Below are 23,047 nucleotides of genomic sequence, written 5' to 3'. Positions count from 1 at the left end.
CACTGCAGTGCATTCAGTTGATACGTTTTCATTTGGAATACTTTTCTCAATATTTAATTATGATCATCAAATGATTTAGTAATTAGTGAAAATGAAATGACAAACGCTTGATTACCCACCTGCTACACTGTTATTGTTTTGTATGAAATTATGTTAAAAAAAAACGAATGTTTGACAGTTCGGTGCACCAACGACGCTAATAGAATCTAGTGGGGAAAATATAAATTTACTGTGTGTAACACTTGGCTCGCAGGATGCATCTTAAAAAAAAATATAAATCCAATGAAGTTCCCATGCAAATACATCCCCATGCATGACGTGTAGAAAAGAAACGTCTAAATACTGTCCCCCAGTACTGCATTGGGCAAAGTTAAATGTCTGTTGCTTCAATGTCAATCCTCCCTTGGTGTTAAATTATATCTTTTATAGCGCTATCCAATATACACTCTGCCATCTGTAGAAGAAAGTCCTCTACCACGGTTTTCTCACTCTTTAACTGTTATATTAACCCCTATATCCCAGCAGTGACAGGTACACAAGTGTGCAATGTTCATTTCAACGTTGGAACCATCACACATTGTTTGGCACAGTTAATTTCAATGCTTGTACATATTGAGTGATTATTTTGGGCCCTTTTGAGCCTTTGTCATTCGTTTCTGGGGGTTGTGTGTGTGAGATATATTTTCAACCATACTACTCTTTTCCCTGTACTGTGACCTTGGTGGCACCCTGTACCTCAGCTAGCCTGTCTAAGTCCAAGTCTTTTGATGAGAATTCTCACTGAAGAGTTGATACCTTTGGGACAAGGGCCTTGACATTTACACCAGTAACCATGTTTTTAGCTGATGGCTTTCATTGAGGTGGATCATTTCTTTCCTGAATCTGTGCTGAGATTTTGTTTTTTCATATAACATCTCTGATGCTTTCCAGGTTATATTCAATTTAGAGAAGATTATCTTAATGTGTCGAATGTAGATTTATACTATATCAATAATAGCCAAGTGTATGTTGGCTTATTTCTTTTTTTAAAATTCACTTTTGATACTGTGAAAAAATCTTTCGCTCAGAAAGATTAAAAACAATACAGTTTTGACGAAAATAAAGTGTGGTGTTTGCTTTCTAAGTTTTTATCCATTTGATTTTGGTTTCCATGATATGATATACCATAGTGATGTGTCGAGCGCAAACGAGCCGGTTCATTGAGCCGGCTCTTTTAAGTGAACGATAAGAGCCGGCTCCCATCCGAGAGACGTTGTTTTTCTTCTTTTTTCTTTAATTAATTCAAGGCAGAATGATAGGACGATCTTCTCCGCGCCACAGGCACTCCATGCACTGACTGTGACTGAATGTTGTGTTAATGACGTCCGTGCGACCAACCAGGTGATGACAGACAAAGATCATACCATCAAGCAGGGAGGGGCGGGGATCAATCAACATTTCGATCGACATTTATTTGTATAGCCCTTTACAATAACCAAAAGGTACCCAAGATGCTTTACATTAACATCAAGAAATAACAGGAATAAAAATATAACATATCATAAAATCATAAAAAGCACAGGAAAAATGTCACAGCGCTACTAGGTATTACAAGCCAATCTAAATAAAAAAGTCTTGAGTTTAGATTTAAAAAGTACTAGGTCAGTGACAGTGCCTATATCAATGGGTAACTTGTTCCATAGTTTAGGAGCAGAGACAGCAAAAGCACGATCATCCCACAGCTTATAACTCGACCTTGGGACTTCTAAAAAAGGTTGACCCGATGACCGCAAAGCCCTGTTATGCTCGCGGAGAGTTAAAATCTCGGACAAATAAGGTGGGGCGAGGCCGTTAATGGCTTTAAAAACAAACATCAAGAACTTAAAATCGATTCTAAAGCGCACTGGAAGTCAATGGAGCGAGAAAAGTACGGGGGTGATGTGTTCACGTCTGGAAGTGTTAGTTAATAAGTGAGCAGCAGCATTTTGCATGGGGATGCATGGGGATGCATGGCGCGCTGACGGTCTACAGGTACAGAGTAGGAGGGAGAGGAGTGCGGTGAGCGAATAGCAGACAAGATGAGTGACAGTCGGAAACGAAGCAGTATGTAAACTTACGGTATTCTGTATGTATTCTTATCAGAATCATATTTATTGCCAGGTGTAAGAGGTATACACTAGGAATTTGCTTTGGTTATGTTGGTGCAAGTCAAAACAGTATAATAACAGAAGAATATATAAACGCTAGAATAAAATAAGTATAAAGAATTGAAATTCTACTAATATACAATATACAAAATAAGTTATAAACAAAAATAAACATGATAAAAACAGATAGTGCAAATATTCCAGGAGTGCAAATAATCAGGTATCAGAGGCAGAGAGAGGGATACAGTAGGGGGTGGTATTGAGAGTAAAGGTTTATTATAATTATATTGAATAATTTAAGTGATATATGTGTACACATACTAATCATAGGTCAAAACAGCTGAAGCTAAATTTGGCTGAATTATAAAAGGCAGAAGTGGTAAAACGAAGAGTCGTTTGGGAGCCGAAAGAGCCGGCTCTTCTTGGTGAGCTGAGCCAAATGATCTGGATCACTAAACAGAGCCTGAATTCCCATCATCACTACTATACCATTGTGCACGAGCTGCCTTTCCAACTGCCAGACTCGGTCTCGTTAGGTTTGACCCTTCCAGCGATCCGTACACTCTGAGCTTCCTGTGTTGTGTGTAAACATGTGGATTAGCTCTGTTTATTGAATTGTGTGCCCTTTAAATACACAGTCAACTCTGTGATTTAAGTACATAGAGAACGTTACTGTATCCGCACATAAAATGGAGACCGAAAATCGACCCAGAAAGGTAAGTTAAGCGTGTAGTGTCGTTCAGATGAGGTTACACTAGCTTAGCTAACAGGCTAACCAGTACGCAGTTGCTATAGGAACAGAGCAGAGAACAACGTTAAACTAACGTGTTTTAATAATAAGTGGTTTTAGTTAATGTTAGATGTTGTATTAATGTGTAAACCGTATTCTGTAAATCACCTATAATGTTAAAGAACAGCCATAAAGCTGTTAAACAAGGTCAATACGTAATGCTGACGTTTATATTCACCTACAAGTCAGCTCTGAATATAATATATATAATATAACTAACTTTAGGTTACATATAAGTTTTCTTTTCTTTTTTTAAACAATATTTGTATTGAATTTGACATATATATATATACACATACAGACAGACTAACAATATTAATATTAATAATTCAATTATTCAATGAAATGTTTAGTCAGAATTTCAAAGAGAGATAGACATGACATTTCATCCACTTCACTTATCTAACAAAGAAAACAAAGAAAATAAAAGATAAGACAAAATAAATAAATACCTCAAAGAAGAAGAAGAAGAAGAAAAAAAAAAAAAAGTTTCAATAACAACACTCAGCAACACACAGCAGTGTCAATTTGACTAGTGTCCCTTGACGTCCAAGACATAAGAGTACTTTAATGGATTTTCCCTTCATCAATAACTTTCTGAAGTTGAACACAGAGCAGTGATATCAGTGTGGACCCAATGTAATGATGTTATTCTGGTAATAAAAGTAAAGTTATGAGACTTAAAGGAGTCCTGTATCCAGGGAATGAAATTAGCACCTGACACCTGCCAGATATAAAATACAGGGTAGATGTTGGCTGTGGCAGGTAAGAATTTCAGGTCACCTAAAATTAAATCAAGATTCAAGCCCTTTATTGTCATTGTGTAGTGCAACGAAATTAGATTGTGACAATCCCATAGGTGCTAATGAAAAGATAATACAATAAAAAGAGAGAGAGTGCAATAGAAATATATATATATATGTATATATATATATATATATATATATATATATATATATATATAAAAGATGATACAATATTAAAATATCAAAATACAATATGTATATTGATGAGATGATTACAGCTTTGCCAGATTATTGCACAAAGTGTCCGTCAGATAATTATATATAATTATTGCACAGCAGCAGATAATTATTGCACTGAGTGATCAGCATATTGCACATATCCGTAACAGTTGATTTACTGTATTTACATTGCAAAAGTGACCAACGTGTAAATGTTGGCTGTGGCAGGTGAAACTTTCAGGTCACCTGCCACCATGGCAGACAGGTTTTCCTTATATTAAGAAATATTATTTTTAAAAAGCAATTCTAAAGTCTAAATTAAATATTGGGTAACCTATTTGAAATTTCTTTGGAATTACTGCCAAATTACCCCCCAATATTTACCTCAAAATGTATCGAAAATTACTTTATTATAAACATTATTTAATAATTATATTCCGCTATTTCTCAATAGCTGGTAATTAATTTAATACATTTCCAGGAAAAGAATACAAAGTTAATTGATATGCTTTATTCCCATGTCTGCTGATAAATAGATAATAATTAGAAAATAACTTCTTTGAAATTTCTTAATTTTTTTTATTATTAGACAATAAGTCACACAATGGTGAGATTTGTGCCTGATCAGAAGTGTCTTCTATTAGTTTTCCACCTCTGGTGAAGAGCAGCCTCTTCTCAAGCCTAAGGGCCCTATTTTAACCATTAAATACTATTTTAGCATATAATAATTAAATAATGTTTATAATAAAGTAATTTTTGATAAATGTTGAGGTAAATATTGGGGGTAATTTGGCAGTAATTCCAAAGAAATTTCAAATAAGTTACTTGCTAATTATCACCTGATTACCATGAAATTTGCGGACCTGTAAAATTAAGTGTTACAGAATATAGTCATGGATTAAGGTTACATGATATATTCCATAATTCTACAGTCTGGTACCACTGACTCAGTGTTTACAAGTCTAAAGCGTTCTACTTAGATTTCAGGAGTGGCAGACAAATAAATTGAGTGGCCGGTAGAAATGTTCAGTGACCTGCCAGAGTGGCTGGACTCTGGCGTATTCAGATCAATCACATCCAATAAATATCACTGTATGAGAAATTACATTGTGGTAATCTAGTACCATTGCATGTATGATCTGCGTATAAAGTTGTGAAAATAATTATTGCATCAGAATCTGTTGTTGTAGCAGCTGCTTCGCACGCCTTGGAAGGACTTTCACTGGATGTGTGAAGGTCGTTCTGTCTGAATGCTGAGCTCTGACCTCTCTGTAGAGGGGAAACCAAGAGATGATACTAATAATGGTAATGTGTTTGTACAGAGGTCTGGCTCAGAGGGATCGGAGGATGACGATTATGTTCCCTATGTTCCAGTCAAAATAAGGAAACACCAAACGGTAAGTTATCGTGTACTGTTCTGTTTTGACACATTCATTAAGGATACATCAATCCGATCAACTGCTTCTGTATCGGGGCCAAGACCTCATTAAGCAGACCAGGGATGTTGGCCAGACGTAACCTTGAGTTCCTTGTAGTGAACTATATCAATTTTAAATTTTGGAACAAAATAGCACGAGGAATCTGTATTGGCAGATACCCCGAGTTGAGGTATCAGAATAAGTATCAGGAGAGAAAAGGTGTGTATGGCGCATCCCTAATTAGGGCTATACGGTCAGTTTAACGCATATTTTTCTTGAGGAACCTAACATACTGTAAAAGTTGTATCTTTTTTAAAAAATACAATTGTATTATGATTTTCCAAATGTATATCAACATCACATCTCGTTGCCACATATTCAAATTTAATATATATATTTTTTAACATGTACCTCACAGCTACAGAAGATGTTGCGTCTGCGAGGAAAGGCGGTGGACGACGATCAAAAGGACAGCGGGGAGGAGCAGAGGGATGAGGACGAGGGCCTCGGTCCCCGCTCCAATGTTAGTCTCCTTGACCAGCATCAGCACCTCAAGGAAAAAGCAGAAGGTATCCAGTTCAAACACGACCCACTCTGGATTATGATTGTTGTTGTTATTATCATACTGCTAATTAAACATTGCCATATTGGGTCTGTAATATCTCACCTGCTGCATGTTTTTTTTATCTACAGCCCGTAAGGAATCAGCAAAGGAGAAGCAGCTGAAAGAGGAGGAGAAGATTCTTGAGAGTGTTGCGGAGGGCAGAGGTAAAATTATAATGCAGTCAAATTCAAATGTTGAATTATTAATGAGGTTTACTTTGATATACTTACAGATGTTAAAACAGTTTTTAATCTCTCTATCAGCTCTGATGTCTGTGAAGGAAATGGCCAAAGGTATCATATATGATGATCCCATAAAAACAAGGTATGTTCTTGATCAGTGAATTCTATAAAGTAACGTTGTTTGTCAAGTTTTTTTTTAAACTTTTCATTTAACCTGGATGTTCTTTATAGCTGGAAGGCACCACGCTACATCCTGAATATGCCAAACACCCGACATGAGCGCGTCAGGAAGAAGTTTCACATCCTTGTTGACGGAGACGGCATCCCTCCTCCAATCAAAAGCTTCAGGGAGATGAAGCTTCCACCAGGTTACAACACGCTCCCACTCCCACGCATGAAAAACACAATGGGCCTCATTCACAACCAGTGCATAGGCACAAATCCGTGCGTACAAACGTTTTACACACAAATACAGGATTCATCAATGTTTTCTTAACTGAATTTGTTCTAAATCTGCGAACAAATTTAAACCGCCTCAGACCATGTGTAGGCACAAATGATAAAGGCTCGGCCGGCTGTCTTAATGTAAACACACACCTGTTAAATAAATGCATCTCATATTAATACTATATTCATTAAAAAGGCTTTAATAGACAATATTAAAAAACATTCATTTACTAATGCATTGGCCAAATGTATTAAGTAACTATGAAATCGATGCCCTTTCATCCTCATCAATTATTGTCATAATTAGAATATATTTTATATTTCGAAGCTTCTATTGATGTTTTCAAGTGAAGCTTCAAATGTCTGCCGTCATATGTTTTGACGCCATTACCCTAAAAAAAAGGAATTACCTCGGTGATAGTTCTTGCTGGATGTCATCACTTTCACCCTCATTTCTTGGACATATTCCACTTATGGATGTTTGTCCAATTATTGCAGCGAGTCTCTCATCTTGGGCTGACAGATCAGGTGGTCCTCCTCCTGCTGCACCTGTTTCCTTCTTTTTCTTCTGGTCTGTTATTCTTTTTTTTCGCATCAATTTTAACATTATGGAAATGTGTGCCTTTTTTGCCTTCCACCTCTGATACTATTGTCTAAATTTATTCAGTTGTTGTTGTTTTTTTCTCTCTTTTACAACAACTTCACTGCTTTCTCCATGATAAACCTCTAGGCAAACGTATTTCCTTATTTAGAGAAATGGTGGCATGGCAGTATGCTGTTTGCAAATAGCAGGCATGCGCCTGTCAATTTAGAATGATTGTGATTCACTAACATACACGGTGGTAAGAACAAAATTGGCAGGTGTGCATGTCATGAATCCGATGGTAATTTTGCACATGCACTTATTTTGTGCGCAAAGTAAGAGTATTTCCATGCACATATTAGTGAATGAGGCCCAATATCTTTCTGTGCGAAGCCTTTAGTGGTCCCACGTGATTAACAATCGGCAACGAATCTGTTTGTTGTTTTTGCAGCAATTCTAAAAGGTTTGAAAAAGAAGGGAATTGTGCATCCCACACCAATTCAAATTCAAGGAATCCCTACAGTGTAAGTACAGTAAATTCACATATACTATACAAATGTATTGTATGTAAATCACATGTAATCTGTTCATGAACTGACGGTGTTTGTCTGTAGTCTGTCAGGTCGAGACATGATCGGTATAGCCTTCACTGGTTCTGGAAAGACTTTGGTCTTCACTCATCCCATCATCATGTTTGCCCTGGAGCAGGAGAAAAGGCTGCCTTTCCTTAAGAGAGAGGGACCGTATGGACTCATCATCTGTCCTTCAGTAAGACACACGACACTAAACCTACTTAATTTACGACGCAGCTTGAAATGCAGCATAAAGCCTGATTGGTGGTTAGAAAAATAAAACATTTCTTAGTGTTTGCACTTTAGACAGATGACATTCACTGTGAGTAACCTCACTTTTCTTTTGCAACTAAGCATATCTGATATGAATACCTTTCCCTTCACTCCAGCGAGAGTTGGCGAGGCAGACTCATGGCATCATCGAGTACTACTGCAAGCTGCTGGAGGAGGAAGGAGCTCCTCAGCTGCGCACTGCCCTCTGCATCGGAGGAATGTCTGTCAAGGAGCAGATGGAAGTAGTAAAACAGTAAGTAAGAGTGAAGATTTGTCTGAAAGGAATCTGTTTCTGTCATTTATCCAGAGTTTCAGTTGGAACCAGTGTCAAGCAAAAAAATGCGTTAGACAGCTACGTTAAATCAATCAGAGAGGAACAAATAGGCAAAAGTTCCAGACATAATGCATTACAGAAAGCATGCATAGTACGAACATTTAACATGCCCACCACAGGACCTAGGCAATAATAATACAGCATTTGAAATATACAGGCAGAATCTGAATCTGTCCCTCCTCTTGGTTACAGTGGTGTCCACATGATGGTCGCTACCCCTGGCAGACTGATGGACTTGCTGCAGAAGAAGATGGTGAGTCTGGACATCTGCCGCTATTTGGCTCTGGATGAGGCTGATAGGATGATTGACATGGGCTTTGAGGAAGACATCAGGACCATCTTCTCCTATTTCAAGGTGAGGTCCTCCTCTGCAGCAGTGGCCCCCAAATGGGGTTGTACGTCCATACGTTCGTACCATTTTCTCGTGAACGCGATATCTCAGGAAAGCCTGGAGGGAATTTCTTCAAATTTGACACAAATGTCCACTTGGAAAAGATGAACTGATTAGATTTTGATGTTCAAAGGTCACTGACATTAACGTCCATCCCATTCTTGTGATATCTCGGGAACGCCTTGAGCAAATTTCTTCCAATTTGGCACAGACATCCACTTGGACTCAAGGATTAGGTGATTAGATTTTAGTGGTCAAAGGTCAAGGTCTCTGTGACCTCATAAAACACATTTGTGGCCATAACTCAAGAATTCACACATATGTCTAATAGGATAAAATGATGAAGTGTCGACATTTTGGACAGACATGGATATAAACTGCAACTTGACTGGTTGGCGGAGTCATACAACTGCGAGGTGTTAATTCTATGTCCTGGTAGTTAAAGCTCTAGTTGGACAAATTCACCACTCAGTGGGATGTCATTGGTCTTTTCCTCTGATTTTCACACTGAAAAGCTATGTGTTGACATTTCTGTAAACTGTCAAATTTCTACTAAATTTGTCTGTAAAAACTGCTACTCAATACATTTAGAGCAAAAGTAGGCCTTGCGACTACAATTACAGAAGAATGGTTCATTTTCTATCTGTAACTCTAGTTGAAATTGTTTTTTCACAGAGTCCTGATGCTTTAAGAGGCAGCAGATTTCATCATCACCCAAGCACTCCCCATAGTTTGCCCATTAGTCCGTCTTCCAGCTGCTGGGCTCAATCAGTTGAAACTTGATTTTTTTTTTTTTCAGACTAAAATCTTGGCATGAAAACTGAGCTTTGAAGATATAGCCTAGCTTTCTGAGGCTACTAGACGTGAAAAGCCCTATAATGTGTTATTTCTTTCTCTAGGGACAAAGGCAAACCCTGCTTTTCAGCGCCACTATGCCCAAGAAGATCCAGAACTTTGCCAAGAGTGCGCTGGTCAAGCCCATCACCATCAACGTGGGCAGGGCCGGAGCTGCCAGCTTGGACGTCATCCAGGTACAAGAGGTTTTCTGTCTTAGTCGGGGGAATTCAATTTATAAACCCACTCATATGAGTGTCAACTAAATAATAAATGCTTTGTGTGTGCAGGAAGTGGAATATGTCAAAGAGGAGGCCAAGATGGTGTACCTGCTCGAGTGTCTCCAGAAAACACCACCTCCCGTCAGTACCTCAATGTTATGACATTGACGTATACCAAAATTTAAACGTGTCACACGTTTTACAAAATATTGTCTGTGGCGTGTCAACAGGTGCTGATATTTGCTGAAAAGAAGGCCGATGTCGATGCCATCCATGAGTATCTGCTGCTAAAAGGAGTAGAGGCGGTGGCCATCCATGGAGGAAAAGGTACGCAGAGCTCTGTTCTGATCTTTAAAAAACATATTTTCTTTATTATATGTACGCAGCCTTACTCTTCAACTGTGTTGTAGTTGCTCATCATTACCACCAGATGCCATCCTTCTTGCAAATGTCTCCATTTCTGCTTCATAGTTTCTTTAATGTGTCCAAGGCATAGAAAGCATTGCAGGCACTAGTCTCGCGCTTTCCGTTTGTCATTGTCTTGCAAAATAGGGTTTATGTAATATTTTTTAAATTTTTTTTTTGTTTTTCAGATCAGGAAGAGAGAACAAAAGCCATAGAGGCGTTTAAAGAAGGAAAAAAAGACGTCTTAGTGGCCACAGACGTTGCCTCCAAGGGTCTGGATTTCCCTGCTATACAGCATGTAGTGAATTATGACATGCCTGAGGAGATAGAAAACTATGGTAAGAGGAGATATGTATATGAAATTGGTACATTATATAATCATCAGTTCTCCTTAAGTTGCTCAAGCTGGTTTGTTGAAATTATCTAATTTCAGTCCACAGAATTGGAAGAACTGGACGATCAGGCAAGACCGGTATTGCCACTACATTCATCAATAAAGGCTGTGGTAAGGAAAAATACCAATCAGGACAAAAATCAAATGAATTACTGTATGAAAGAATTGATATTCAGAATATTTGCAATGTATTATAGTGACTTTGGCCAGCTTAAGTCAGTGTTAAATGACAATAAGTTAACAGTAAGTGTATGTGTCTCCCTTTAGATGAGTCTGTGTTGATGGACCTTAAAGCCTTGCTAGTTGAAGCCAAGCAGAAGGTTCCTCCAGTCCTCCAGGTGCTCCAGACAGGAGACGAGACCATGTTGGACATCGGAGGTGAGTCGCTCACACTAAATCTAGTTCATACCTCTTTCTCTAGGCCTTCACCTATGGGTTACTCTATAATAACTTTGTGTTTCCTTTTAAACGTTCCTCTAACCTTAAATGCACTAGTGATAACAAGCCTGTTCAGAACAGGCTGAATGTTTGACCTTTGGTGTTACTGCTTGTAGCTTTCTTGAGAACCGCTCATACAAACAACGTCACACTCGACACTGTGCTTCTTTGGGTCCTGAGCAATACACCTGCTGTGACTTAGTTGCATCACACACCCAAGTCGTGGTTGCTCGCGGTCAGAAACAACAGTGAAATACGCTCTCAGGCAAAAACACCAGGGACTTATATGTTAGGAAAGCTGGGTAACTACCAGGGCCCCAAACAGCTACAGATGTATTATGATGTTTAGATGATTGATTGAATCATGTTACTATTCTAACTCATTGTACCTGAAATAACTTACAAAAGGCCCAAAAGGCAACTCAACTGTATAGAGGAAAACATTGTAGTACTACATTTACCTGATGGAGAAATGTTACTGGTTACGTTGCCGATTCAGATTTGACTGACAAAATATAACAATTCAAATATGATGCATTATTATTCAGTAAATTATCCAGCATCATATTAGAATAGAAAGTTCTCTTGACGTAACCACTGTGGTTATAAAGTAGAGCATGGATTTAATTAGCGGAGGTATTTTGCTGGCGGTAACGTTATTAGTGTTATAAGTCAGTATCAAGTCTGACACCGGGGTACTACAGTCTTACTCACGGGGAAAACTCACGATCACACTGGTGAAATCTAAATTCTGCTTCCATTTTGCTATGCGCTCATGTTGACTCCACGGAAGTGAAGAAGAGTCCGGTTGTAACATTTTATCCAGCATCCATGTAACGTAGGCTATAACGTTGGTATAACTGCAGTCGATGAGCCGCGGTCTGCCCGAGGCAGAAGTGAAAAACAATTTGGTTGTAATGTTATCGAGCGTTAGCGGGCTGTATCCAGGATGTAGCAGCAGTGAACTGAGCCGCGATCTGCCTGCTACAGACGACATGCTGGATTCGGTTTGAGCATGAAGCCCCGCCCCCTACTGCTGCACAGAGCGCTGGTTGCTTGTTTATTCAAAGTTTATTAATATTGAATGTGTCGCGTGTCTAAATTCGACAAAAGCACTCCATGGGGTCTCCAGCAATACATCCGTCAAGTTTGACATTGATCGGATGAGCTGTTCTCGAAATATGCGAAGGACATACACACATACCCACAGACAGAGATTCCTCGCTTAACAGTTAGATGTGTGGAGTGTTTATAAACTCTTTCTGACATACTTGATTCTCGTGTTTTCACAGGAGAGAGGGGCTGTACATTCTGCGGCGGTCTGGGTCATCGTATTACAGACTGTCCTAAGTTGGAGGCCATGCAGACCAAGCAGGTCACCAACATCGGGCGGAAAGACTACCTGGCTCACAGCTCAATGGACTTCTAAGAGTTTTTTATTAAAGGGTGGACACTCCCATGCTAAACGGAACTGAGTCACATTTCTGAGGAAATGGTACAGCTGTGTGTCGTGTCACTGAACTAAGGAAGTGTGTTTTTATTATCACCTAACATAGTTTGCAGGTCTGTCAGATGGATTTTCTTTTTTACCCTTTTTTGTCCTAAACTCTGCCCTACTTGTTCTGGATGAGTAGCCTTTTGTAATGTACAATTTTTGATACTCTAATTGTAAATAAATCTACTTTATCTGTCGATGATCTTTGATGTCCTTATCTGGAAAATAGAAAGGTGTGGTACCAGTTTTGTATGGTGAGGAAGTTGCTAAAACAAGCAGAATAATGCAAAGGGAAGTTTGACTCAAGAAGACAGCACAACTTGTGTGCCCTCTCTTGTGCAACGGTTACATTGCAGATCAGATATAGCTTGACTTGAAGCCCTGTCAGACAAGAGAATGAAAGCTGCTGGTGACGTAAAGGAAACAATTTTGCTAGTGCCGTTGAAAACCTAAATTTAACTTTTTGGTTTGTCACATCTTGACCGCAGAGCATCAAGAGCTAGGGTGAAAGATTTACAGACAAAGCTTTCAAGCATGGATGTCATCTTCAAGGAAGGGAAGCTGTACCTTCACGGGGTCAAGTTTGGAAAAGTAAGTGTTATAGAACAACACACATTTTATTTTTCTGTCAACAGCTCGGTCAAAAATATATGTGACGGTATTTTGCTTTCATGAACTGCTTAGTTAAAATTAGCAAAGGCTCGGTTGGTAATACAAATGTTTTTCAGAGGTTTTATGTCTTGCCATAGAACATCATAACCAAACTTATTGCATGCAATGACAGATTAATTACTCTCTCAATATCAATCTGTAATAAACAATACAGGGGTTCAAGAGTACACTACTAAAACCTTTGAGCATTTAGATAAAACTAATGCAAATGTTTAGTCCAGTGATACTTCTCGAACAATGTTGCATATTTCTTTCAATGTTGTAAGTCAAAAAATATGATAGTGTTTACTGAAAGTCTATATTTCCCTACACTCTAGATGGCATAGATTTAACAAGGTTTTGTTAAGAAACGGCATTACCTGTTTTGCCCTCAAGGAACATCTTTTTAAATGTTCCTTAGTCTAGTGGAGTTGTTAATTCTGTAAAGTCATGCAAGTAACGGTATGTTTACATGACGTGTAAAATAGAGTCATACTATTGTTCAGGTCGATGTGGAGATGGTTTCGCTTGACCAAATCTGGAATAAACCACACATTGCCCTACATTAAATATCCCTTTCAATTTCAGGAAATGCATTGTTGCCTAATGCAACAATGACAATGACTTTCACACATCAGATCCAGTGGTTCTACTCAATGAAAAGATAGTGAACGGAGGTGGATCGTGGCTCCACTGTCTTGATTTAAACTTCCGTAATAACTTTAAATGCATAGATTGCATGAAAATATAAATATAAAAACATATAAAATTGCTTCAATGGTTAACACATGTAAACAAACCTTTTACACACATTTTAAACTAAATTTAGTTGTCAAACACCCTCAGGCTTTGTATCTAAAACTTTTGACCATGTGTGTGTCTCATCAGGTAAACTCAATATGACCCTATAGCAGCTGTAAATTCAGAATGAAATGGTGAAAATATGGTATTGGTTCCCCCCATATTAATAGTAACCGAGGCTGCTTTCGTATGTATTACTCATGTATTCTGCTGTCTTTTTAAGTCACTACTTAGATCTGTAGATAAGTATATGTGCCTAATTTTAGTCGTGTGAAACTTCACGCCTTCAGTGTGGTTTGTGTTGTTTGTGTTGGCTTGCAGCAGCAGTATAACAGTAATATACAGAGGACCATATTTACTCAATAATTGTTGTCAAAAAAACGAAACACATTTACAACTTTATATATGGCACATTTCAAACAAGAACACTTGTCACTGAAAACAAGAGATAATGAAAAACTAGTGATATAATAATGAATAAATAAAAATATGTAGCTGATAAAACATATAGTAAATGATCATATAGGTAAAAGCAATTTAGACAAAAATATATTTAAATCTTTACTTACTGTACACGCTTGAGGAGTATACAGGGAGGCAGTTCTGAGTCGAGGTAAATGCACCGTCACTGAGGTTATTTATGAGGTCACCCGAAAACAATGAGAAGTATCTTTCAATAAATTTTGTAATTTACAGGCAGTATTATTGCAATACACCGTAAAAAGTAAGAGGCAGTAAGATAGGGATTGAGTTTCTTTCTTTCGGCCTTACTCCTAATAACCATGATATCCGTGTTGTCCGTCAACTGTAGAAACTCAAAAATTCAACCAGGTCAGCAGGGCTCGGATCATCATGTGAAGCAGAAATGTAGAGCTTTGTGTCATCTGCATAACAATAGAGATAGATGCAATATTTGCTAATGATATAACATAATAACATACCATTCACGGTTTTATTAACAGTAACTTTTTCTATTTCCCCCTCTATCATCTGCAACAGAGATCATGGCGTAAAATATGGATGGTGCTTTTTAAGCCCAGCCCCACGGGCGTCGGGCGGTTGGAGTTCTCTAGTGTAGTTGACAACAACGCTGCTACTGAACAGAGGAAGGTCTATCGGCAGAAAACATCTGAAAGAAAAGTGGTGCGTCTGAGAGACTGCCTCAGTGTCATCTCTGCTCCAAAGGAGTCTTGCCCTTCTGGGTGCACCGCCTTCTACTTACACACCACTCAGAGCACCTACACCCTGGCCTCCACGACAAGCGAGGACTGGCTGAGTGCCCTCTGCCTTCTGGCCTTCCAGGTATCACACATCTCTTTACCCTTTTCTTTTTTATGTCAGGAGTAGTGTTATAATTTGGGAACGGTGGGGATAAAGCTTATCCACAATCACAGATACTGTAGATAGCACAATGAGGAAGTTCATACAGTATCTGTAACTTCTGTCTCTTCACTTCTCTAATTCTTGTGCTTGCACAAGCTATGTCCTTTCTTGCAACTTACCTCTTTGAAGTCATAAAACGGTGATAAGAGGGTGGTGTACACTCCATGCAATGTTTACCATGCCACTGTGTTTACAGAAGGATCCTGGGGAATCAGACAAAGGGGCTTTCGAGAGAGGAAATAGCTTGACCATGGAGGACAATGACCTTTACTCATCTTGGAAAACTGGTAATGGTAGACGACAACTGCAATCAGTCAGCAAGCAATCAAAAACAACATTCGGTTTAGCGTGTAGAAGTGGTTCTCATCAGATTCCGGCATAAACTGTTGTCTGAACAAAAGTGTTTCTTACCCCGTCAAACTATATTATAGTGATGCTGCAGCGCTCTCACATCAGCAATCAAAAGTTAGACCCAAGTTCTAAGAAACTGGAATTATCCTTTTTAACGAGTTCGTAAGAGTAAATTGGCCAATGTGTTATAATAAAGGAAAAAGCTAGCATGGAGGTTTAGATGTCATAGCATCATAAATTCAAGACATCAGCAGAAACCTTGAATATGTGTGAGCAGTAGCTAAAGCCACTAATTTATTCAAACATGAACAGCAGAATGTATTAGCGTCAGCAAGCTCTGGCTTACACACATTTATTTATTTTTATTTCCTAATGGATTATTACACTTCTCCTGAAAAATCCAGGCAGCGCAGTCACATGGAGAGATTAGGAGAATGCATTTAAAATCAGCCTTTTTCTCTATGAGAGTATATATGCTGTATTTATTCCCTTTGCTGCTCAGACCTTATATGAAATATCTAGTACTTTCTGCTGCATTAACCTCAGTGTGCTGTGATGTTTTGATTTTTAGAGCTGACCCTTCCTCCAAACCAGTACCAAGTGACTATCCAGAGCACCGAGGCATCCAGGAGGTGCAAGTTGGCCGGGGAGTATGTGATCTCCTCAGAAGAAGATGCCGTTTTGCTGCTGGCCGTCAATACTGGTCACGTATTCTATCGCTGGCCATACAGGCTCTTACGCAAATTCGGACAGGTTGAGGTAAAGTATTCCCCTCAATTGGAAATGATACACAAAATACTTCAAACTTCATCACCATAGTCATGATGCACCTGACATTCAGCTCAGAGCAGTCATATAACTTTGAAGGAATTGTTCAACATTTTGGAAAATGTACTTATTTGCTCTTTTGCAGAGAGTTAGATGAGATGATGGATACCCTTTTCATGTCTGTACGGTAAATTTTGCTGTAGCCAGCAGCTGGTTAGCGTAGCTTAGCACAAAGACTGGAAACAGAGGGAAAAAAGCTAGTTTTGCTATGTCCAAATGCAACAAAATCCGCCTACCAGCACCTTTAAAGCTGCAGTGGGTAAAAATGGATCAATTATGATTAAAAATGTAATTTTTATAAAACGGTTACTACATCCTGACAGTCGAGCATGAGACAGCTAATCTGAAAAAAATCATGTGCCTGTGTGTCCTGCGGTGCTCCTAATGGCATCTGCAAGATGACCGGAGGAGAACAACCAATCAGAGCCGAGCTGGAGCCTTGTCGTCTCTGAGCAGCTGTCAATCACTCGCGAACTGCGATCAAACGGTCGAACTAAGCAGCGCTGATCAAATATGAATCAATATTCCGTTACTGTAATGCCTATTTCTCGCATAAAATGTTTCAGAAACATTTTCTAGTGTACTGTTTAGCTGTAAAATGAGAAAGTTTGTGACCCGGCAGCCGTGTTGAGATCAGTTGAGGAAATACCAAGCACCGCCCACCAGCCGGAGCAGAGCCAATAGGAACGCTCTCACTCTGAAATGACCTGTGATTGGCCAAAGTCTCCCGTCGGCGGCTAGATTTGAAAACAGAGCCAAGAGGAGGTGCAGAAGTCTAGTTTTCTCTCAGAAAACTTGAATTACAATATGCTGAAAGGTTATTATAGCTTTTTTGCCCAATGATGCCAAAAAGATTCTGCCTACTGCAGGTTTAAAGGTCATTAATTAACAGGTTACATCTTGCTTGTTTATTCTGTACCAAAACTGAAGTGTAAAAACGACAAGTTACAGGTTTACCTTTGGACGTAGCAGGGCTAGCTATTCCTCCTGTCTACAGTCTTTGTGCTAAGCTAAGCTAATTGGCTGCTAGCTGCAGCTTCATATGTGATGTGTGGTATCGATCTTCTCACCTAACTCTCAGGAAGAAAGCAAAAGAGCATATTTCCCCAAATGTCAAACCATCCCTTTAAGATGTGTTAATGCATGTGATTGCAGGGTGGATTCAGCATTGAAGCCGGCCGTCGCTGTGAGTCAGGAGAAGGAGTGTTCATCTTCCTGTCCACACACGGTCCGCAGATCTTCCAGGCTATATCAAAGCAGTGCTCTCTGGAGAGAAGGTCCTCTTTCCAGCCACTAAGTCGCCACAGAAGATCATTTTCTGACGTGTCTCCTATTATCCTCCCTGTCCACAGTGACAGTGATGTTTCTGCTGACAAAGAGGACGAGTCTGACAACCACTACGCTACTATTAATGACACCCCTGTACTAAATGTGAAGCAGCTGTCTCTTTGCGAACCTCAACTCTCTTTCGGAGAGGAAGATGATGGTAAACGGTGTCATTCCCTGGATGCTCTGAACCTGGATATAATGGGGGACAGCATTTATTACAACGTAAGGAGAGCCACACCTCCTATGATCAGAGGCGATGACTTCAAACCTGTGATAGACTCAGAGTGCACCTATTCGGATGTGAAAGTTCATCCCAAGCTGCATCCCCTACCTCCGCTTCCTCCCATCACCCTTCCCCAGTTTGTCCCCATTGCACCACCAAAGCCCCGATACCAGCGCCAGCCCCCTGCGAACAACATCCAGCCAGGGTACAATGCACAATCACAGCCGGTGGATGACATGAAGGAGATGGAGGAGGCCATCAACTCCTCTACCAATGTTACCCCCTCAGAGGCCCATGGCAGTTTTAAACAGAGGCTGGCAGAAATCATTTCTAAGGACCTGGCAAAGTTCCAGCCACCGCTTCCCTCCAGAGCAGGCAGCCCCACATTTTCTCAGTAGGCTATTAGTTAGCAGACAGACCAGGAGGAGCAATTTGAACCATGATAGACTGCCATAAAGCAGAATTAGTTTCTTTATTTCTTTGAAATCCCCTCCGCTGGGAACATTTGGCACCAGATTTTTGGCTTGCAGATGTCTAAAAGCAAAAAGAGGATTCAAGTAGTGTTGTTCTTCACTGCTGGAATGTTAGAGAAGCTATATGTGTGCTGCAGTTTTTTTAATGTGACATTAATGAACACTTGCCTGTTTCATTATGGAAATAGCTTTGAAAAATGTTTCCTTGTTACATTCAAACAACATATTTGCTTCTTCTAGTTTATGTTTTTTTTCTCCTAAACTACCTTTCTTAAAGAGAATAAGTTGGTTTGTCACATACAAATTAGCCATTTTGCAGCAACTACTGCATTTTGGACATGGTCGCCTCGGTCCGCTTCTTATGGTGGAAATATTGATGTAACTTACTCAGTATACTGAAATGTATCGCTGGACAAAAAAATGAAAAATACAAAAACAACTCATGTCTTAAGTATATCTTTATTGTAGCAAAACAATCCTCATAAAAATACCCCATAGCTATACATAAATATCAAAATAATTGTTTTTTTTTTAATTTAGACAAATGTCACTAAAGACACTGGGAATGTCTTTAGTGATGGTTCAGGACATAAAGTGCATTAAAAAAAGGCCACCAAAAGGCCTTAGGAAGTTCAAGATCTCAGTAGGTTTTCATTGGCAGTGCAACATCTAAGCTATTAAAAATGACAGGAGAAATTATGAAATATTTGTAATGGAAATTCTCAATGAGGCTTTTGGGGAAAAAGTATATTTCCCCAAAACGCCCTTCTTTTGTTTAATTTTTTTTAATTATTATTATTATTTATTTGATCTTATTTCACATGAAAAGCACCCCATGTTCTATTTGTGTCTAAAAAGTTGTGTAAATGTAAATGTCTGAGTAAAACCCAAAAAAATTAAATGAAAAAAAAAAAATAATGACAGGAGAATATAGAGGACTATCTCATTATGATGATCAACATTTCCATACAAGCTGTAATATTTGGTTCTCCTGGTTCAGGATCAGTCGCTTGTTACTGTCTTCCACTCAGACTTTCCTCGATGTCACTGAAGTGTGAGGATTCTCCATCACTGCTATTAGAAGAAGTCACTGAATGGAAAGAATTACTTTCTCAATGAGGCTTCAGGAAACTAAATTTGAGGACATTTGGAAGGAGTGTAAAAAGTAAATTCTCCCAAAACGCCCTTCTTTTGTTTCATTTTTCTTTTTTTTCTAAATGTAATTTTTTTATTATTATTATTTATTTGATCTTATTTCAGATGAAAAGCACCCCATGTTCTATCTGTGTGTTCTATAATTTCATTGTAAAAAGTGGAAAAGTTGGTTCATTTCATATTTGTATATAATTAAGTATGTCTGAGTAAAAACAAATAAAGGAAAAACAAAATGAAAAAAAAATAATAACAGGAGAAAATAGAGGACTATCTCATAATGATGACCAACATTTCTATACAAGCTGCAATATTTGGTTCTCCTGGTTCAGGATCAGTCTCTTGTTACTGTCTTCCACTCAGATTTTCCTCGATGTCACTGAAGTGTGAGGATTCTCCATCACTGCTGTTAGAAGAAGTCACTGATTGATTTGACCCCAAGTCAGATCCAAATATGATAAGGTGGCCCACAGAGTCTGAGTGGTGGTCCAGCTGCTCTCCAGTCAGCAGGTTGGTGGTGGACGGGGAGTGGGAGTGGATCCTCCTGGAGGGCTTGTCCACACCGGTCAGCAGCTCCGACAGCTCCGTGATGTAAATCTGCGCCATTTGCAGGGTGTCATACTTGGACAGCTTCCTCTCGTCCTCCAGAGATGGGATGACGCTCCTCAGTTCGTCGAAGGCTTTATTCAGGCCGTGCATCCTCCTCCTCTCTCTGGCGTTGGCTGCGACGCGCCTGTGCTTCACTGGGCCGAAATGGCTCACCTTACCTCCACCTCCATCTAATAATGCACAGTTGTTGTCAGAATCAGTCTCTGCAGGAAGTTCGTCCAGTGTGTCTGCAGCTCCATCCCTCCTAGAGAGCGCATGGAGCGCACTAGAAGAGATCCAAGTCTTGGAGTTGATGATGCTGCTGCGCTGCTGCAGCTGCAGGGAGAAATCCTCCTCTGGGTACTCCGGCCAGTTGGACAGCTGTGCTGCTTTTGCAGTCATCGTGGCAGTGAAAGGTCACACAGATAGAAGACTCTGGCTGATGCTGTCGTCTCTCTGGAGGTGGTTTTGCACTGCTCCACCAATTTATAGGCTCCTCCATGCAGCCTCCCTCTCAGTCAGTCACCTTGGTGTCACACCCAGTCTCAGCACTAACAGCCCTGCAGCTCAGGAAGACAGCAGCCAATCGGACAATCCTCCTCTGACCCTGCCAACAATTAGACAAAGCGAGACTTTTTTTTCTTCCTATTGTGTATTGTAACTCAATCACGACCCTTGTTGTTATTATCCTCACACAGCAGCGAGCCCAGTGGTATTAATCATTTAAGAGCGTGGCTTATATATGTTTCAAAAGCTTTAAGAGGAGATGATCTCATGAACTCAGTATAAAGTCTGAGCTGCATGTCTGTTGGCTTTATTATTCAAGTGCGCACGTCACATCAAAACTGTTCCTTTACATTTATTATAGTAAACAACTTGTGCGAGCTGCTTGGATTTACAGATTTTTCTCATCTTTCCCCCCTATAAGTTAAACATTTTACGCACGTTATTTATGATTTATTTTAAAGGTTCATATTTATTTTAGAAGTTTAAGTTCAAGTGGGAGAAATGGACATTATTCAAAAACCAAAACAGCAACGAAGACGGCAGAAAAGACAACTGATTGAGTTGGAAATGACATGTGAATGAGAATGTATGGAATAATGGAAGTATACCTCCCAAACATGAGTCCTGTTTGTATTGTTCCCTTTGTTTGTGGGTCTAAATGTGTACATGCCAATATGTTGTTGATATGTGTATAACCATGAAAACCTTCAATAAAAACTAAACTGAAATTTAAAAAAAAAAAAAAAGTTTAAGTTCATCAGATATTGTGTAAATCTGTTTTTTTGTTGGCCAGTTTCATGTGACACATAGGCTGTTTCTATAATGAGCAAAGGAACTGTCTCCATCATTTTGAGGGAGTTGAGGTTTGTTCTCAAACAAACAATAAAAAAAAAAAAAGGTGGACAATCCAAACGCGGATTATTTGCAGAAGAATAATAAAAGGAACAGGTGGAAGGCCAGGACTTGAGACACACCTGTCTATATAACAGAGCCATGTTAACTGATAAGTTGTCTCAGACAGGTGATTTATGAATCATTTAGCAGAGACGCCAGCTCCAAAACATGCATGTGTCATTACGCACAAAGTTCCATTATTATGTTTATTAAATAATAAACATAATAACTTGACGATTGAATGTACATGAATGAGCCAAATAGCTTTTAAAACACCTTTTCATATTTTAATGATTATTTTGAACAAATAATTGTGAAAATTATATACAAAAACATGTATTTTAATGTTAATCTGAAGAGCAAAATCGGACAGCACAAAAACAGCAAATTCCAGTATAGAATATGCATTTTTTGCAAAATAAAAGATGGGACCTGTTGACTTTTTTGTATTAAATGAAAGAGAAATGTGCCCTGATATAAAATTGACCATTGCTTGAAGTGAATATTTAGTAAAATTGATAAATACAGCCCATGGACATGACATGTACCCCTAATTATAGAATCACGCTATTATTATTATGCTATAAGATTTTATGACCAAATCAAGTGAGATGAATGTGATTAGTCACGTGGGCCCCTGTGCCTATCAGCTGGTGTCCCCTGGCACCTCACGCGCACACCTCTGTCACAACCAGAGTCACTCCACGTCTTCCATATGGCACGCTCTGCCTCCAAACTCTGACACGAGAGCTATAATCACTCATTAGGTCATCAATTACAGAAGAGGAACCGCTCCAAGATCAGCAGAGCATGACTGTCAACTGGAGAGTTATATGGCAACTTTCCCTATACTGTTTTTTAAGTGAATGCAAAATCCCTCAACTGTGATGGCGAGACACTATACAGGCAAAAACAATTGTTTTTTCATACACTGGTCAATTGTGAGATTTTTGGGCTTCCATAACATGTCTTCTTCCAGACTAAAGTGGAAAGAAAACATCCAAAAATACACTTTGGGGTGTTTATTTTGCTACACTTTTTCTATTTATGTCTGATTTCTCCTAAATTTGCCAAAAGTTAGCATTAGATATAATGCCTCATTTGCAGATTTAAACACAACATTTCAGAAAACTTGTAATACAAAAAAGATTGCCTTTATGCAAGTAATCTATGGGGGAAGTTTCATGGTGATATCTTTTTTTTTTTTTTTTTTTTTTATATGTATACCATATTTACTTGCAGTGTCTTTTTACAATATTTATCTTTGATATGAGTTTTTTTCCCCCTCATATTCGGAGCCAGAAATCTCCACTTCAGTAGCTCTTACATACACCAAACTTTCCAGTTTCATTCCTCTCTATATTCAACTGGAGAGTTATATGGCAACTTTCCCTA

General features: G+C 39.0%; 3 protein-coding genes across 3 annotated transcripts; 2 read left to right on the top strand and 1 right to left on the bottom strand.

The window, feature by feature from the left end:
• Nucleotides 1-2,637: 2,637 nt before the first annotated feature.
• On the top strand, nucleotides 2,638-12,669 carry ddx41 (DEAD (Asp-Glu-Ala-Asp) box polypeptide 41). The gene is made up of 17 exons (XM_074648292.1): nucleotides 2,638-2,842; nucleotides 5,204-5,278; nucleotides 5,718-5,868; nucleotides 5,993-6,067; nucleotides 6,167-6,227; nucleotides 6,317-6,453; nucleotides 7,567-7,639; nucleotides 7,730-7,883; nucleotides 8,077-8,213; nucleotides 8,487-8,649; nucleotides 9,585-9,716; nucleotides 9,810-9,881; nucleotides 9,971-10,067; nucleotides 10,334-10,483; nucleotides 10,579-10,650; nucleotides 10,807-10,917; nucleotides 12,270-12,669. Exons 1-17 carry the CDS (start codon nucleotides 2,816-2,818, stop codon nucleotides 12,404-12,406), a joined length of 1,824 nt encoding a protein of 607 aa, XP_074504393.1. The 5' UTR covers nucleotides 2,638-2,815; the 3' UTR covers nucleotides 12,407-12,669.
• A 132-nt stretch (nucleotides 12,670-12,801) lies between these two features.
• dok3 (docking protein 3) lies at nucleotides 12,802-19,910 on the top strand. Its single transcript, XM_074648293.1, has 5 exons — nucleotides 12,802-13,063; nucleotides 14,924-15,226; nucleotides 15,504-15,594; nucleotides 16,230-16,417; nucleotides 17,642-19,910. The coding sequence occupies exons 1-5, from the start codon at nucleotides 13,007-13,009 to the stop codon at nucleotides 18,434-18,436; spliced, it is 1,434 nt and encodes a 477-aa protein (XP_074504394.1). The 5' UTR covers nucleotides 12,802-13,006; the 3' UTR covers nucleotides 18,437-19,910.
• Nucleotides 19,732-21,498, bottom strand: atoh1b (atonal bHLH transcription factor 1b). The gene has a single exon (XM_074648294.1). The coding sequence runs from the start codon at nucleotides 20,651-20,653 to the stop codon at nucleotides 20,009-20,011; it is 645 nt and encodes a 214-aa protein (XP_074504395.1). The 5' UTR covers nucleotides 20,654-21,498; the 3' UTR covers nucleotides 19,732-20,008.
• Nucleotides 21,499-23,047: the final 1,549 nt, after the last annotated feature.

Source organism: Sebastes fasciatus, chromosome 10 (genome assembly GCF_043250625.1).
Source record: "Sebastes fasciatus isolate fSebFas1 chromosome 10, fSebFas1.pri, whole genome shotgun sequence".
Lineage (NCBI taxonomy): Eukaryota > Metazoa > Chordata > Actinopteri > Perciformes > Sebastidae > Sebastes > Sebastes fasciatus.
Note: the sequence above shows the minus strand (reverse complement) of the source record. Positions and strands in the feature narration are given on the sequence as shown.

What these genes read in the sequence shown, in the direction of transcription:
- ddx41 (XM_074648292.1), top strand. Translation starts at nt 2,816, where the DNA reads ATGGAGACCGAAAATCGACCCAGAAAG. An exon ending in GAGTGTTGCGGAGGGCAGAG is followed by an intron (nt 6,068 to 6,166) that starts GTAAAATTATAA and finishes TCTCTCTATCAG; the next exon opens with CTCTGATGTCTGTGAAGGAA. An exon ending in GGAGATGAAGCTTCCACCAG is followed by an intron (nt 6,454 to 7,566) that starts GTTACAACACGC and finishes TTGTTTTTGCAG; the next exon opens with CAATTCTAAAAGGTTTGAAA.
- atoh1b (XM_074648294.1), bottom strand. Translation starts at nt 20,653, where the DNA reads ATGACTGCAAAAGCAGCACAGCTGTCCAACTGGCCGGAGTACCCAGAG.
- dok3 (XM_074648293.1), top strand. Translation starts at nt 13,007, where the DNA reads ATGGATGTCATCTTCAAGGAAGGGAAGCTGTACCTTCACGGGGTCAAG. An exon ending in TCTGCCTTCTGGCCTTCCAG is followed by an intron (nt 15,227 to 15,503) that starts GTATCACACATC and finishes CTGTGTTTACAG; the next exon opens with AAGGATCCTGGGGAATCAGA. An exon ending in GCAAATTCGGACAGGTTGAG is followed by an intron (nt 16,418 to 17,641) that starts GTAAAGTATTCC and finishes ATGTGATTGCAG; the next exon opens with GGTGGATTCAGCATTGAAGC.